The sequence below is a fragment of the Eublepharis macularius genome, chromosome 7 (genome assembly GCF_028583425.1).
Source record: "Eublepharis macularius isolate TG4126 chromosome 7, MPM_Emac_v1.0, whole genome shotgun sequence".
In the NCBI taxonomy this organism is placed as follows: Eukaryota; Metazoa; Chordata; class Lepidosauria; order Squamata; family Eublepharidae; genus Eublepharis; species Eublepharis macularius.
Genome location: NC_072796.1, coordinates 20,609,361 through 20,622,642, shown reverse-complemented (window position 1 = coordinate 20,622,642; position 13,282 = coordinate 20,609,361). Strand labels below are relative to the sequence as shown.

Below are 13,282 nucleotides of genomic sequence, written 5' to 3'. Positions count from 1 at the left end.
CAGAGGGCTGCTTAATCTCTGTGATGATCAAAACAGAATTATTCTTGCGAATTACCAGATTTCAGACAAGAGAAGAACAGCTAGTATTTTATAACTTTTTGTTCCATAATTAGTTCATGTTTGAAAATGAAGATTACTTAAACACATAATGCCTTTTTAAAAATGAATTTTTGTGTTACTTTTTCAGTTGGGAAGTCATTGATTCCAAATCTGAATACAGACTGAGGCTAAATCAATGTGTGGAAAAAAGAATGATGGGCTTCCTCTTATTTGTCCATGAAATGGCCCACTTCAAAGAACAGAATCCTGGCAAGGTAAACAGAGAGGCTTGCAGTTCTCCTCATTCCCCTGAATGAACTTCCTAGTGCCTGCCATCTGTCGGAAAACCGTGGTCTTAAGGAAAAGATTGGGACTGTCTTTAATTGCAGTGATATTGTTGCCATTTGCTGTATTGCCTGTGAATTGCGAGGAAGAAGGCAGTGCTGCTATTTCTTGCCATTATTTTGAGCATAATTATGGTTGATTTTTAGAGGGGCTGTGTTTTTATGAGCACCCGTAAAACAGCCCGTGATCCAGGCTGAAGTATTAAACTGGTATTATAAACCAGTGTACCACCTGGCATGGTGTCTCTTGCGTCAGTTCCCTTCGCCAGCTGCTCATTTCATGAGGAGGGCGGAATAGAAATCCAAAGAAAATAAATAAATAATAAATAATTTGGGAAACAGGAGGGCTGAGGCTCCATTTCAAATTCTCCATGTTTTTTGGGGAACAACCGGAGGACTTTGTATCACGTGTGGGATGGGAGTTTTGTGCTTCCCAGATGCACACCGGCTCTTTTCTGTTTGCAACCACAGTGCAACAGATTAATGAACTCACACCAAATTAGAGTTTTGAACTGCTCAATTCTTTATATTAGGCAATTTCAAATAACTAAAAAAGAGTCTATTAGATACGACCTTTTCCAAAACCAGTCTTTCAGTACAAAATACGTTTATGTGGATTCTAAGTTTAACTCCTTCCCAGTGGGGCACTGAGAAACTTCTCTTTAGCTTTAAATATGAAATGCCTTGGAAGCCTTTTGACATAAAAATATATAAATTGCTTACTAAAGAATACTCCTCTTGATCATTCCTTCATCAGAAAATCCTAGTTAACTGAATTATGTGACATCCGTTTATGCTCATTGACAGTAGTTATCTTCAGACAGATCTACAAACAATTATGTACTGATTGGTGCTTCCTTGACTCTGTAAGCAGTATACCTCCTCTTAGTGTTTTGTTCAGGAAGTAGAGATGGAAAATGGCAACTTCTGCCAGTTTTACAAGGAGCACTAAAAGCAGGTCTTTAATCAATGATGATCTAATTACCCTTTGATTTGTGTGTATTTTTTTTAAACAGTTTTGCCTTCTGGTCTGTAGCGTGTGCACATTCTTCACAGTCTTGGGAAGTTACATTCCTGGAGTTGTACTCTCCTACCTTATACGTAAGTTTTCTCCCTTTTTGTGTTTGCATGTAGACACAATGTATACTTACTTTTTTAAAGCCTTATATGTGGCTATGATAACCCAGGCAACTGCAGCCCACAGTATCGGTATTGTTGATATAAAAGCCGAGGTTGGGGGTGGGAGGGAGTCTGATTTTCTCAGCAGCAAAATACTATGGTTAAAATACTACAGAAATGTGATACCAGCAATGCTGATGGTAATACACACTTTGCCTATAAACTTTACAGCAGACATAAAATATGTCAGGATTACTGTACCCATTCTGCAGACAGGAAACAGAAGCTGAAAGGCTTACTTGAGGCTATCTACTGAGTTTTGTAATGCAGGAAATACTTCCGCTTGGGACTTTCTGGTTCACAACTCAGTCTCTTCACCACTACACTGCATTAGCTGTCTCAACTAGATCACTTCGGAAGACTCTTCAATGCTCAGAGTTGACTAGTTAGCATACATCTTGACCAGGCACACTTTTACATGGAAGTCATCTTAGATATTTTCAGAAGGGATTGTTATACTTCATAAATCAAAGACTGGATCCAGATTATATTTTCCATCAGCAGAATGCAAGCCGCTGATCTCCAGAAAATGATACTCCAGGGCAGGGGTAATTTCATAGAAAAAGAGCTGCAGGAACTCATTAGCATAAATCATTAGCTTATGCCATGATCCTTGATCAGGCCAAAATAGCCGGGATTCGAATGCTGCTAGACGGGGGGGGGAGTGTTCCCCCACCTGGCAGTGGCCTAATCAGGGACGTTTTGGCCCCAATCCAGGCCAAAATGGTCCCAAAATGGGCATGTTTTAGCCTGGATCGGGCCCAAAATGGTCCAGATTGGGTCGGTGCCGGGCAGGGGAGGGGTCCCCCGCCGGGCTCTGACCCAATCCTAGCAGTTTTGGCCCTGACTCTGGCCAAAACAGGCCCCAAATGGCCCATTAGGGCCCAGGTCAACAGCCAGGACCAGGTCAGTGCCAGGCAGGGGAGTGTTCCCCCGCCTGGCACCGACCCAATCCTTGCCGTTTCAGCCCCAATCCAGGCTGAAACGGCCCAAAATGGCTGTAAGTGGCCGTTTTGGGCCCATTTTGGTCCGGATTGGGGCTGAAACGGCTGAGATAGGGTTGGTGCCAGGCAGGGGAGGGTTTTCCCACCTGGCACCAACCCAATCCAGGCCATTTCGGCCCTGGTCCAGGCCGTTTCAGCCTCAATCGAAGCCAAAATGGTCCAAAAGTCAGGTGGGTGGGTCTATCTGACTGTTGGGTGAACTGCCGGAACTGCGTTCCTGCATGTTCCCCCTGGAAATGAGCCCTGCTCCAGGGGAAGTGGAGGGAACGACTCATGGGGTCTTCAGCTAGGCAGGGGAAGGAGTGCCTATTGTCAGTTTAGTATAGATCCACGCCAAGCATCTTCCAGAACGGCATGGCCCAGAGAGATACTACCGTGCATACTTACTATATACAATTACATATTTTCCATTTCTGTTACAGTATTAGGTGCCTTTCTGTGTCCGCTCTTTACATGCAATGAATTTGGACAGAAAGTTTATGCCAACTTGAAGTCAGTTCTGCCAAAACTGGACTTTGGTATCGGGGACTATATCAACCAGAAATTGAAAGAGAGAGCTGGTAAGGGAGCTGCAGGCTTTCTTTCTCTCCCCATCCCCCTTTATGTAACCCCAACTTTCATGCTAAGTGTTTCAAATAAGAAATAGGTGTGCTCCTTCTGCACCATCTGCTTATCCCCTGATACAAGCAGAAAAATAGTATTAGACACTATTAGGAATAGAACCTAATTGTATTCTGTCGTATGTCCATGTGGACACACACGCTTTTTGACTTCACAAATCCTAGCTAGAAGGCTTTGGTTCAGTGTAAGGCATATCAAATGTCCATTGTTTTAGCAAGCAAAATATGGAAAGGAGACTGTTGTCTGTGCCTCACAAAATGACCAGTAGACAACTAAAAAGGACCAATAGATGACCTTTACATAAAGTGGATGTCAGCCGTGAGAAGGAAATGGTCTAATTTTATTTTTTTTTATACTGTTCATATTTTGATGCATAGGACAGGCTAGAGAATGTAAAGGATGGTGGTGGAAAAAATCAGGCTGATGGTGCAGCAGTGGTGCTTTTACCCCCCCAAAAGCACTTTTTAAATGTTTCCAAATTTAGGGAAACACAGAGAAAGAAAGAACTATGGAATATTTTCTATTCTGCCCACAGAAAAGGCTTTGTGATCTTCTTTTCCAGAAATGATAAAAACAAAACTGGCAGAAGAGGACAGTGAGCTCGACATATCGGCCTTGTGCCCTAAGGTAGGTTGTTTTCATATTAGGCTACAAATAAATATCTCGACTTTGCCCTACAACATCCCCTTTTCGTCTTTCCAGTTACTTGCTGGGAACCTGCCCACATGTGTTGGAATGCAAAACGCTTCCAGATTTCAGATCTCTAATGCAGCTTCTTGTCTTGAGGTGTTTGACTTGTGGAAGCTGCAGCCACTTGTCTAAAACAGCTTCTCCCTCTGAAAATTAAAGTCGGGGTTTCTTAATCACTGAGCGATAATTGGAAGCAGGACTGTGTATTTCTGTATCTATCTTGCATGTACCTAAGGAAGGTCAGCTTAAAGGGCTGGCACCCTCAGGCAGTGCCAAATGTTTCTATGACTCTGGGAAGGTCTACCCCCAACAGTCTGCCTCTCATCTTTTCCTGCCACCATGTACCCTCCCCCCCCCCCAAACAGCAGCAAGATACCCCATCCTGGGCTGGAGTCCTCTCCCTGGTCACTGCCAACATGGTGAGAGAGGATGGATGGGCATTGGCTGGGCTGCCCTTGCCCACCATTAGCCCTCCTGCAGCTTGTCTGTCTCATTACTGCCTGGGAGTGTGAGCAGCTGCCACTCATCATCTGTAGTAGCAAAGCAAGCCCCACTTTGTCTCCATCTGAGAGACAGAGCTGCAGCCACTGGCCCCTTGAATAGAAGGAGCGCTCGTTTTTGTCCAGAAGGAGTAGGAGCACCTCAGGTCCTTCTCTGGATCAGCAACAGCAGCCACTGGTGAGACAATGGCGAGAGCTATGTTGCCAGCCACTGCCTCATTTGCTATCTGCCATTCCCTTTCAGCAGATGGGGTGGAATGAGCAAAGAAAGACAGAGAGGCCTGGAGGGCAGTCCGTTGGTGGCAGAGGAAGTCACCTTGTAGATGAGGGATGCAATTAGTGGGGAACCCACCAGAAGGTATTTTGTACAGGGGAGCTCGCCCTCCCCCTGCCAGCCCTGCATTATCCAATGGGAGCAGGGAAGTTTCAGCAGAATGTCATTGTTGTATGTGTGCATTTTTTGCATCCTTAGGATGTACTCGTACTGAATTCTTCTTGGATTAGCATCAGATGTCTGTGCAAATGGTCGAACTTTGTACATGTTGAGGGATTTGGATGGACTGGCCCACTCCATTTTATGCTGCTCCCACCTGCAGTTGCCATATTCTCCTTGAAGTTTGCTAGAAGTCAGTGTTCATTGACTTTGGTCCACACAGTTTGTACATCTCCACGTCACAGCACCCAGGTTGGGTTGATAGCCTTCTAGGTTCTACGTGTGTTGGTCCTTGTGCATATGGTACAATGTGCAATAGGGGCACAGCAGACTGATTCCCCACCACATGTACAGTTTTGAATGTCTGCACAAGTCTAAAATCCTAAGAATATGGAATCAGTGGAAGATTTCTACATACGTTCACATTTTCTGTTATTAGTACGGGAAATTTTATTCAAGATTTATTGAGAGAAAGTCACGGGGAGGGGAGGGAATCCCTTAAAGTGTTGTGCTGTTATCTTTTTCACAAACTCTAGAAAATTTAGTCTTTCAGTCAGGTGTGTCTTCATCTTTATATATAATGTGAGTATGTAAGTATTTTACATATACTGGCAAGCAGTGGCATGCTTAATATACTAAGACAACAAATGGTAATGAATAGGTTTTCAGCTTAGCAGAGAATCCACTACATTTGACACTTTTTGTTTTTCCAAAATACAGGTGAGTCCTACAGTTGCGGCCAGAGAGATGTCTGTATCAGATACAGATGTATCCGAGGTATCTTGGACTGACAATGGTACTTTCAATCTATCTGAGGGAAACACTCCACAGACAGATACCTCTGATGGTATGTAATGCTTCCTTGAAGACTTCCAGCTTTTAAAAATGGGGGAGGAGGGAATTTGCACATCATAACAACAACGACATTCGATTTATATACCACCCTTCAGGACAACTTAATGCCCACTCAGAGCGGTTTACAAAGTATGTCATTATTATCCCCACAACAATAATCACCCTGTGAGGTGGGTGGGGCTGAGAGAGCTCCAGAGAGCCGTGACTAGCCCAAGGTCACCCAGCTGGCTTCAAGTGGAGGAGTGGGGAATCGAACCCAACTCTCTTGATTAGAGTCCCATGCTCTTAACCACTACACCAATGTAAAGCTTCTTCAGTTTCTGTTCTTTAAGGCTTGGATCACAAATTGCATCTCTGCTGGAAAAACGGATTTCCATCAATGGAACAGAATTTCCTTGCCTCTCTATTCTTGCTACAATCCAAAATTCCCACTCCCAGTGCTGCTTCTGAGGAAAAGTTAATCCCAACTTGGAACAGCAAGCAGAGGGGAGGTCTGTAGTGGAAGGGAGGAATCGGTGAAAGTTCTCCCACTTCTTTTAACAGAGTTTTTCTGCATGATCTAATCCATTGTCTAAAGTACATTTTAAGATGGAATGTTTATACTTTTAAAATAAGATTGTCCTATATATTTGCACTTAACTTTGGTGTTAAAAATGGTAATGGTTGAAAGGGCAAGCTCCATTTCTTACCTCCCCCACCCGTCTTTTGTCAAATATTTCGCAGTCTGTATAAATGTTCAGTGTTACCCTCCTACAGGAACAAAATGGTGGTAGTGGTGGTTTCCTCCTTGGTAACAGCTTTTTCTGTTGATTATTGAATAGATTTTGATCGGCCAAGTGATCACGAGGAAGCATTTGCAAAAGACCTTTCGGAATTCCCATCTGTGGACAACGGTGCAGGGACAAATGATGAGGATGATTCAAGTATCGGCATGCCCGTGCAGCAAAACAGGAAGAAGGACCGTCTTTCTGCTCTGTCTTCCCAGCGTGCCAGGCAAGAGAAGGAGGGGCTCTCTGCAGCAGGCCTCTCCTTGCCTTTGCTCAATGACCAGGCCTTCAACCTGGTGCGAGCCATGGCCACCGATGTGGTGACCTCTGCGGTGTCAGCAGCTGTCAGAGACCAGATGCAGTCCATGCAAGCAGACCCAAATTTAAGTGAAGAGACAGACTCGGAAGACGGGGATGACTTTGAACTGCTGGACCAGTCGGAGCTGGAGCAGATCGAAAGTGAACTAGGCCTTACGAAAGGCCGGGAGGCAGAACCACAAGAAAAGAAGTCCTCTGGCTTCCTGTCTAACTTGCTCGGGGGCCATTAATGTGGAAACTGGAGCTGTTTAACAATATAGCAAGAACAAAATATTTTAGACAACATGAAATGCAAAAAGGAAAATGATGAGCTGTAAGCTTTAACTGTTATTATTTTAGATGTGCAGTAACGTCCTTCATGCTGAGTGCACTAACTTGTTACAGATCTGTTGATGCTGATAGTTTTGTTTCTCATAGCAGTGATGTAGAAATGAAAGGGGGGGGGGGAAATCCCATTATTCTTTCTCAGAGGAATTTGAGACAAGAATTTTTTTTAAAAAAAAAGATTAAAATTGCCAAATGTAGCACCCTTGAGGCTTTAACCAAATCCTCTTCATATCCTGTCTGTTTATTCTGACTTTTCAAGCACTGATGCTTCAGGGAGAGAAACTACCAACTGGAATTGAGAAGCTACCATGTCCTGGTTGTCTCCTCCATAGCAGAACATGGTAACCCTCCAAAGTAAACAGACATCTGATAGGATCATTGACCCTGAATACTGTAACAAATGGCGTCTCCAATGTCTGAATTTACACATCATCCCAAATATATTCCCCTGACTTGTGTTATCCATTTGAACTGTTAGGACAGGATGATGCATTTCCAGGTTGTATCCATTCTTACAGGCACTGTAGTCTGATAAAGTGGCATGACTTCATACTTCCGTGAACCTTCTATAGTTTTATGATAGACTGCAAGGCTAAAAGATTACACTTCAGACTGTGCATGCCATCAGTATATAGGATGTGTGGAGGATGGTTGAATTTGGATTTTTATTTTTTAATAGGAAAAATCTCAGTACTGAGATGGGCAATCTCCTCGCCTGCCTATTCCATCAATTATATATATATATTTTGTCCTAGAATACAAGCAATTAAAATACTAATACAGACTGCTGCTATGTTTGGTTCTGGAAGGACTGCTGCTGTGGAAGAAATGTAGAATATTCCTGCTATAAAAGTAAAAGATTGTGTCATGCAGTTTGAACACCTTGTGTACTCCGTGGCTGACTTTGGGCCCTCGTAAGCCATGTCACTTACCTAATTTTTCTAAGCTTTGTGATTTACCTTTTAAAATTGAGGGTAAGAGAGGCAGTGCCTTATCAAGGTAAACCAAAGTATAGAGAAAAAATACTGCTGAAGTTAGTAGTGTGGTATAAATAACCAGCAAATGGAGGGACCATACCATCTCTTTTGGCTAACTTTCAAACTCTTGCAGATTTTTACTAGCGTTCTGACAGGTAGACAAGGGGGAAGAGAGTTGGATCCTAAAAACATAGCCCAGTGTATGGAGTGATCTGCTATTCCACTATAGCTGCAGCATTGTCATTGTGTCATACGGTAACCTTAGGAAAAACCTTACATATAGAGACCAGTTTCAGTTTTCTCTCCCATTACATCTGTTCTCTCCCTGCAGTGGTACAGTTTTCTATATCTTCCAGTTTAAGTTATAAAGAGAGCGTTCATACACATCAGATGCAGAAGGGGAGTAAAATGGGTTGTGAGGAACCACCCAAAGGACAAAGGGGATCAGAGGAGGTTTGCCACTGTTCTCTGTCAATCAAGCTGGTGCCGCTGTTCTTTAGCCTAGAATCATAAGGGTGGAATTGGGTTTCAGCTCCCCAAATGATGAGAACCTGACCTGATCCTAAGCATGTTTACTCAGAAATGAATTGTCCTTTATTTGTCTCTGCAAAAACAGTGCTTATACAGTTTCTGGCCGTTGTTACTGCTGGTTGGATACGTCCCCACAACATAGTATTAGTTTTCTCAAGTTTTTATTATTCTGGCTTTGATAACATTAGGCAGTTCCCTCATACATTTTTTGCACTCTTGATGAGCAAATAAAGGGATGCGGGGAGGGCTTTCATCCTTAGTGCAATTCTCATTCCTTTCTAAGGAGGCATGCTACAGGAAAACGGTGCCCCTTATTAAATACGTTTGTCTTTTTTGTGATGAAGGTACAGTAATGAGGCTGCTTTAGAACAGAGCAAGAAGGAGAGTGTTCAGTGGAGCACTTCCTCAGTTGTGTTGTAACTGTGCACTTTACTTGTTGGGGGGTATTTGTTCTGGAGAAATGTTTCAGGGGATTTCCAAATACTTTGGTACTCTTGTACGAATTTTGAGTTCCATTTGTTATTGAAAGTAGCTGGGGGAGGACTGCGTGAGACTTCTTGTAAACAATCTGCTTTCTGGTATCAAGGTAGAAAGGTACGATCCTGATGAAGAATAAAACTCCAGTCCTAAAAATATTTGCTGTGTAGCTGCACTGATTTCTTTTCCCAACACTCCAGTGTTTGACACACAGAAAAGAGATGTGTTGGATCAAAATCTTGGGATCTTGCTTTGACTTTTGAAAGTTGGAACACAAATACTGGGGTCCAACAAACTGTTTTGGGTACTCCCTGATCAAAGGACTTGTGCAAGATCGGAGGAATTTTTACTCCCCGCCCCCTTTGAACAGTGGTCCTGTGAAATACCACAAATTGCTTTTCAGTTTCTTTTTAGCTTCAGTTGTGAATTGGTGTTTGAAACAAATTTAAAGTCCTTTTGAGCACGCAGAGCTATTTGTGTGGTTCTTTGCCACAAAGTATAGACTAGAAGCAGCTGGAATGTGGTAGAACAGAGTTCCGGCACCTCTTAAGAATGGTCACATGGCTGGTGGCCCCGCCCCCTGATCTCCAGACAGAGGGGAGTTTAGATTGCCCCTGCGCTGCTGCGCAGAGGGCGATCTACACTCTTCTCTGTCTGGAGATCAGGGGGTGGGTCCACCGGCCATGTGACCATTTTTGTCGAGGGCAATTTAAACTTTAAAAAAACTCCCCCCTTGTTCCAGCTGACCGAAAATGATGTCATTGTGCGGTTCTGAGTTCCACCACCTCTTTTCCCAGAAAAAAAGCTCTGACTAGAAGTATAAATATAGATATTAATTCCCACTTATTTGATATGTTAACCTTCTTCTGCAAAATCAGGATTTTACTTCTTAGGAAGCAATATCCATCATTGAGGCACGAGCCTAGCATGGGTCTGATTGAACATCAGCTGTCATTCCTTGTTACATAATTAGGATTTCCAGTTCTGCTGCGGTAGTTAATAATATTAACTGCTTTTCTCTCCTAACAATTAGAAATGGCCATTAATGTAAATTTACTTTCACTTTGCAACCTGTAAAGTCATCCATAATTGACTAGTGCAATTTCAAGAGCTTAATTCTGTAAGCATTCTAGTTCTCTGCAAATTCAGGTTCAGAGTTATATTTCCATGCCAGAAATTAATTTCTTCTGCCATAAGAGAAACGTTAATAGCGGGTATCTGTAACATGCCCTAACTTGGATAGCCCAGGCTAGCACAATCCCATCAGATCTCAGAAGCTAAGCAAGGTCAGCCTTGGTTAGTAACTGGATAGGAGACCACCAAGGAAAACCAGGGGTGCTATGCAGTAGCAGGCAATGGCAGACCAGCTCTGTTAGTCTCTTGCCTTGAAAACCTCAGCAGGGGTCTCCCTGCTATGACTTTACAGGGCTTTCCACCACCACCTGTAGCTTGCAAGGATCTGCTCCGATTTCCTGATCAGCAGGATATGAGTCCAGAGCCACCTTAAAGATTTTCAAGGTATAAGCTTTTGAAAGTCAGAGCTCCCTTCTTAAGACATTTGAGATCTGAAGAAAGGAGTGTTGACTCTCAAAAGCTCCTACCCTGAAAATCTTGTTGGTCTCTCAGGTGCCATGGAACTCAAAACACCTACCCTCCCAAATCTATCTGTTTCCTGAATGCTGTTCTGTACAGCAGTGGATGAAAATCTACACAGTTCCAAAGGTGACACTTGAAGTGAATTCGCCATTGCTTAGAAGTCAGTGGAGTGGGAACTATTTGTACGTGTCTGCTCGTGAGAAGTGCCCACTGTCTGCAGTTTGCAGACAGTCTTCGCGATCTTCACTGTACCAGTTTTAAACTCTTCTCACTTTAGACACAAAAGTGCAAGTGGCCTAAATCTTTTAACGGAAGATCTATTCCTCAGGCCCTCCCAGTGCAATCTTTTGCATAGGATTACACACTAAGGCTCCTAAGCATATTTGGAAATCAGACGCTTCAGATGAATCTGACAAAGTGAGCTCTGACTCACAAAAACTTAACACTGGAAAAAAATCTAAGGTGCAACTATACTCCGCTTTTCTTTGAATGCCCTATAACTTGGTTCTGAGTAGATAAGGGATGTTGAAATCCTAAACATACACACGTGGAAGTCAATTTCACTAAAAATCAGTGGGACTTCCAAGGAAACCCACTTAGGATTGGGTTTAAGGGCTACGTTAGTATTACCCGCATTAAGAAATAACACAGATTTATTTCCAACAAGAAAAAGGCTGAAGCTCTTGTACTGTGGCTTGGATATCCCTTCCCAGTTTCTTATCTATTCAACATGCTTATGGCACAAACTGTTCTGCATATCTGCCCTCACCTGTACTTCCAGGAATGCACCATAATATTGAACTTTTGCTGTTTGTTCTGCTTACATAATTAATTAGTAAACCACCTGAGAAACACCCTCCCAAATTAAAGCCCAGGTGAGTGTGGTCACAGTTATTCCTAGAAGAGTGCTTTTGCATCACAATACCCCTTACTGCCCTTGTCTTCCCCACTCCAGGCAGAAGTTTTTAACACCTTTTGGCTTGCAAGCCCTTGGGTTGCGCCCCCCTCAAGTTCTTTATGTACTTATTACCCACTCTGAGCCTTTCGCATGGGCTCAAAAATGTATGTTTTGATGGCCTACTTTAACTCCTTGTCTCCCAAAATATCCATAAACAGGAACGACTGTTCACAGGTCAAGGAAGGAAAATAAAGTAACTTACAGGTGAATATTTAATAGAAAATATATTTTAGGAAATACTGAAGACAATCATAATATAGACATGAGTAGAGAGAATAATGTACATGGGGGGGGGGGCGTCAGTGTAAACAGATATATGGTTTAGCTGGAGTGGATGGTGTTACTGACATGTTTAGCAGAATATTTGAATCCAAAGAGAGTGATCCAGCTAAACTGGAGCATTTTTTTGCCCTATTGAATTCAGTGGAAGAGAATTATTGTGTGTGTTCCACTTTAGCTAGAACAGGACTTAAACGCTGGATCACAATGATCGAATATAAACTTTTATTTAGCAACTTTTTAGGAGCACAGATGAAATGTAAAAAATATCTAACTAGTTCAATGCTTTAAGCCGTTGACAAGGAAATAAGAGGAAAGTTAGCATGATAAGAAAAAACAGGATTTTTGTTCATTTTTATGTTTTCTCACTTTGCATCAGGCTAGGCACATACTCAGCTGTATCTTTGGGAGGGGGGGAATTAATTAGAAGTACATCTCTATAGGTACAATCAGTCCAAGATAACCAGAAACTGGAATTTTACAAAAGTCTTAAATCATTTTAAGTATTTGCAGCACTTTACCTAGCATGATTACTGTTTTATAAACATGGAATTATTAATATTATAAAAATGGTTTGAACCATTTAATGTCTTTTTCTTTTGTCATAACTGTATACATGTTAAGAGTAAATTCGTTGTCACAATTATTTTGATTTTTCTAATCCATATGAACCACTGTAAAAGTGTGGAGGGGTCATATGAAATAAAACATTTACCCATCTTAACTTCTTTTCCCTAATACTTTCGGAGGTGTTTGCCACATAAACAATGTTCTGCTCATTCTGCTACTAGACTATGTAATGGAGAACATAGTTGGGAGGTTTAGGTAATCCAGGTTTATACAGGTACTGAAAAATGTATCCTTGGCTATCTTAAAGGAGATTGTAGAGAGTTTACAGTAGAATCCTAAGCGGAGTTACTCCTGTCTAGACCCATTGAAATCAGTGGGTTTGGCCCACAGTGGATGGTCAAACAAAACCTAATCTGAGATAAGGAAGTGGAAAGCCATCTAGTGGCTGTTTTTCTTACACCTGAAGTGCCATTCTGTTACTTCCTTGTTTCATCTAACAGCAAGCGCCAAAAGCAAGCACCTACCACCAAGACAATCAACTCAGAGTGGTATGCATGATTCTTCCTGTTATCCTTACAACAACACTTCGAGGTGGGCTGAGAGAGTGCGACGGGCCAAAGGTCACATGGACGAGCTTCATGTCAGAGTGCGGATTTGAATCCAGATATCTCAAATCGTAATCCAACTTTCTAGCCGCTACACCAAGCAGACAAGATCAGGGTTTTTACATACTTGTGGGAGTTCCTAAATCTCCTTCAAATTCGCCAAAGAAATTCCTGCCCAAAAAGCTGATAGGCAGAAAAATAATAGTTTATAA

The 13,282-nt window shown here is 42.4% G+C and overlaps 1 protein-coding gene across 2 annotated transcripts in view; it reads left to right on the top strand.

Annotated features, from left to right (window-relative positions):
• RETREG1 (reticulophagy regulator 1) overlaps positions 1 to 12,619 on the top strand; it is a 55,776-nt gene extending 43,157 nt beyond the window's left edge. For both annotated transcript variants that reach the window (XM_054985031.1, XM_054985032.1), the window contains 6 exons: positions 188 to 314; positions 1,400 to 1,484; positions 2,989 to 3,126; positions 3,750 to 3,814; positions 5,531 to 5,657; positions 6,487 to 12,619. In XM_054985031.1, the coding sequence (XP_054841006.1) occupies positions 188 to 314; positions 1,400 to 1,484; positions 2,989 to 3,126; positions 3,750 to 3,814; positions 5,531 to 5,657; positions 6,487 to 6,980 (1,036 nt within the window). In that variant the 3' untranslated portion in view covers positions 6,981 to 12,619. The remainder of the gene's footprint in view (positions 1 to 187; positions 315 to 1,399; positions 1,485 to 2,988; positions 3,127 to 3,749; positions 3,815 to 5,530; positions 5,658 to 6,486) is intronic.
• The last annotated feature ends 663 nt before the right edge of the window (positions 12,620 to 13,282 follow it).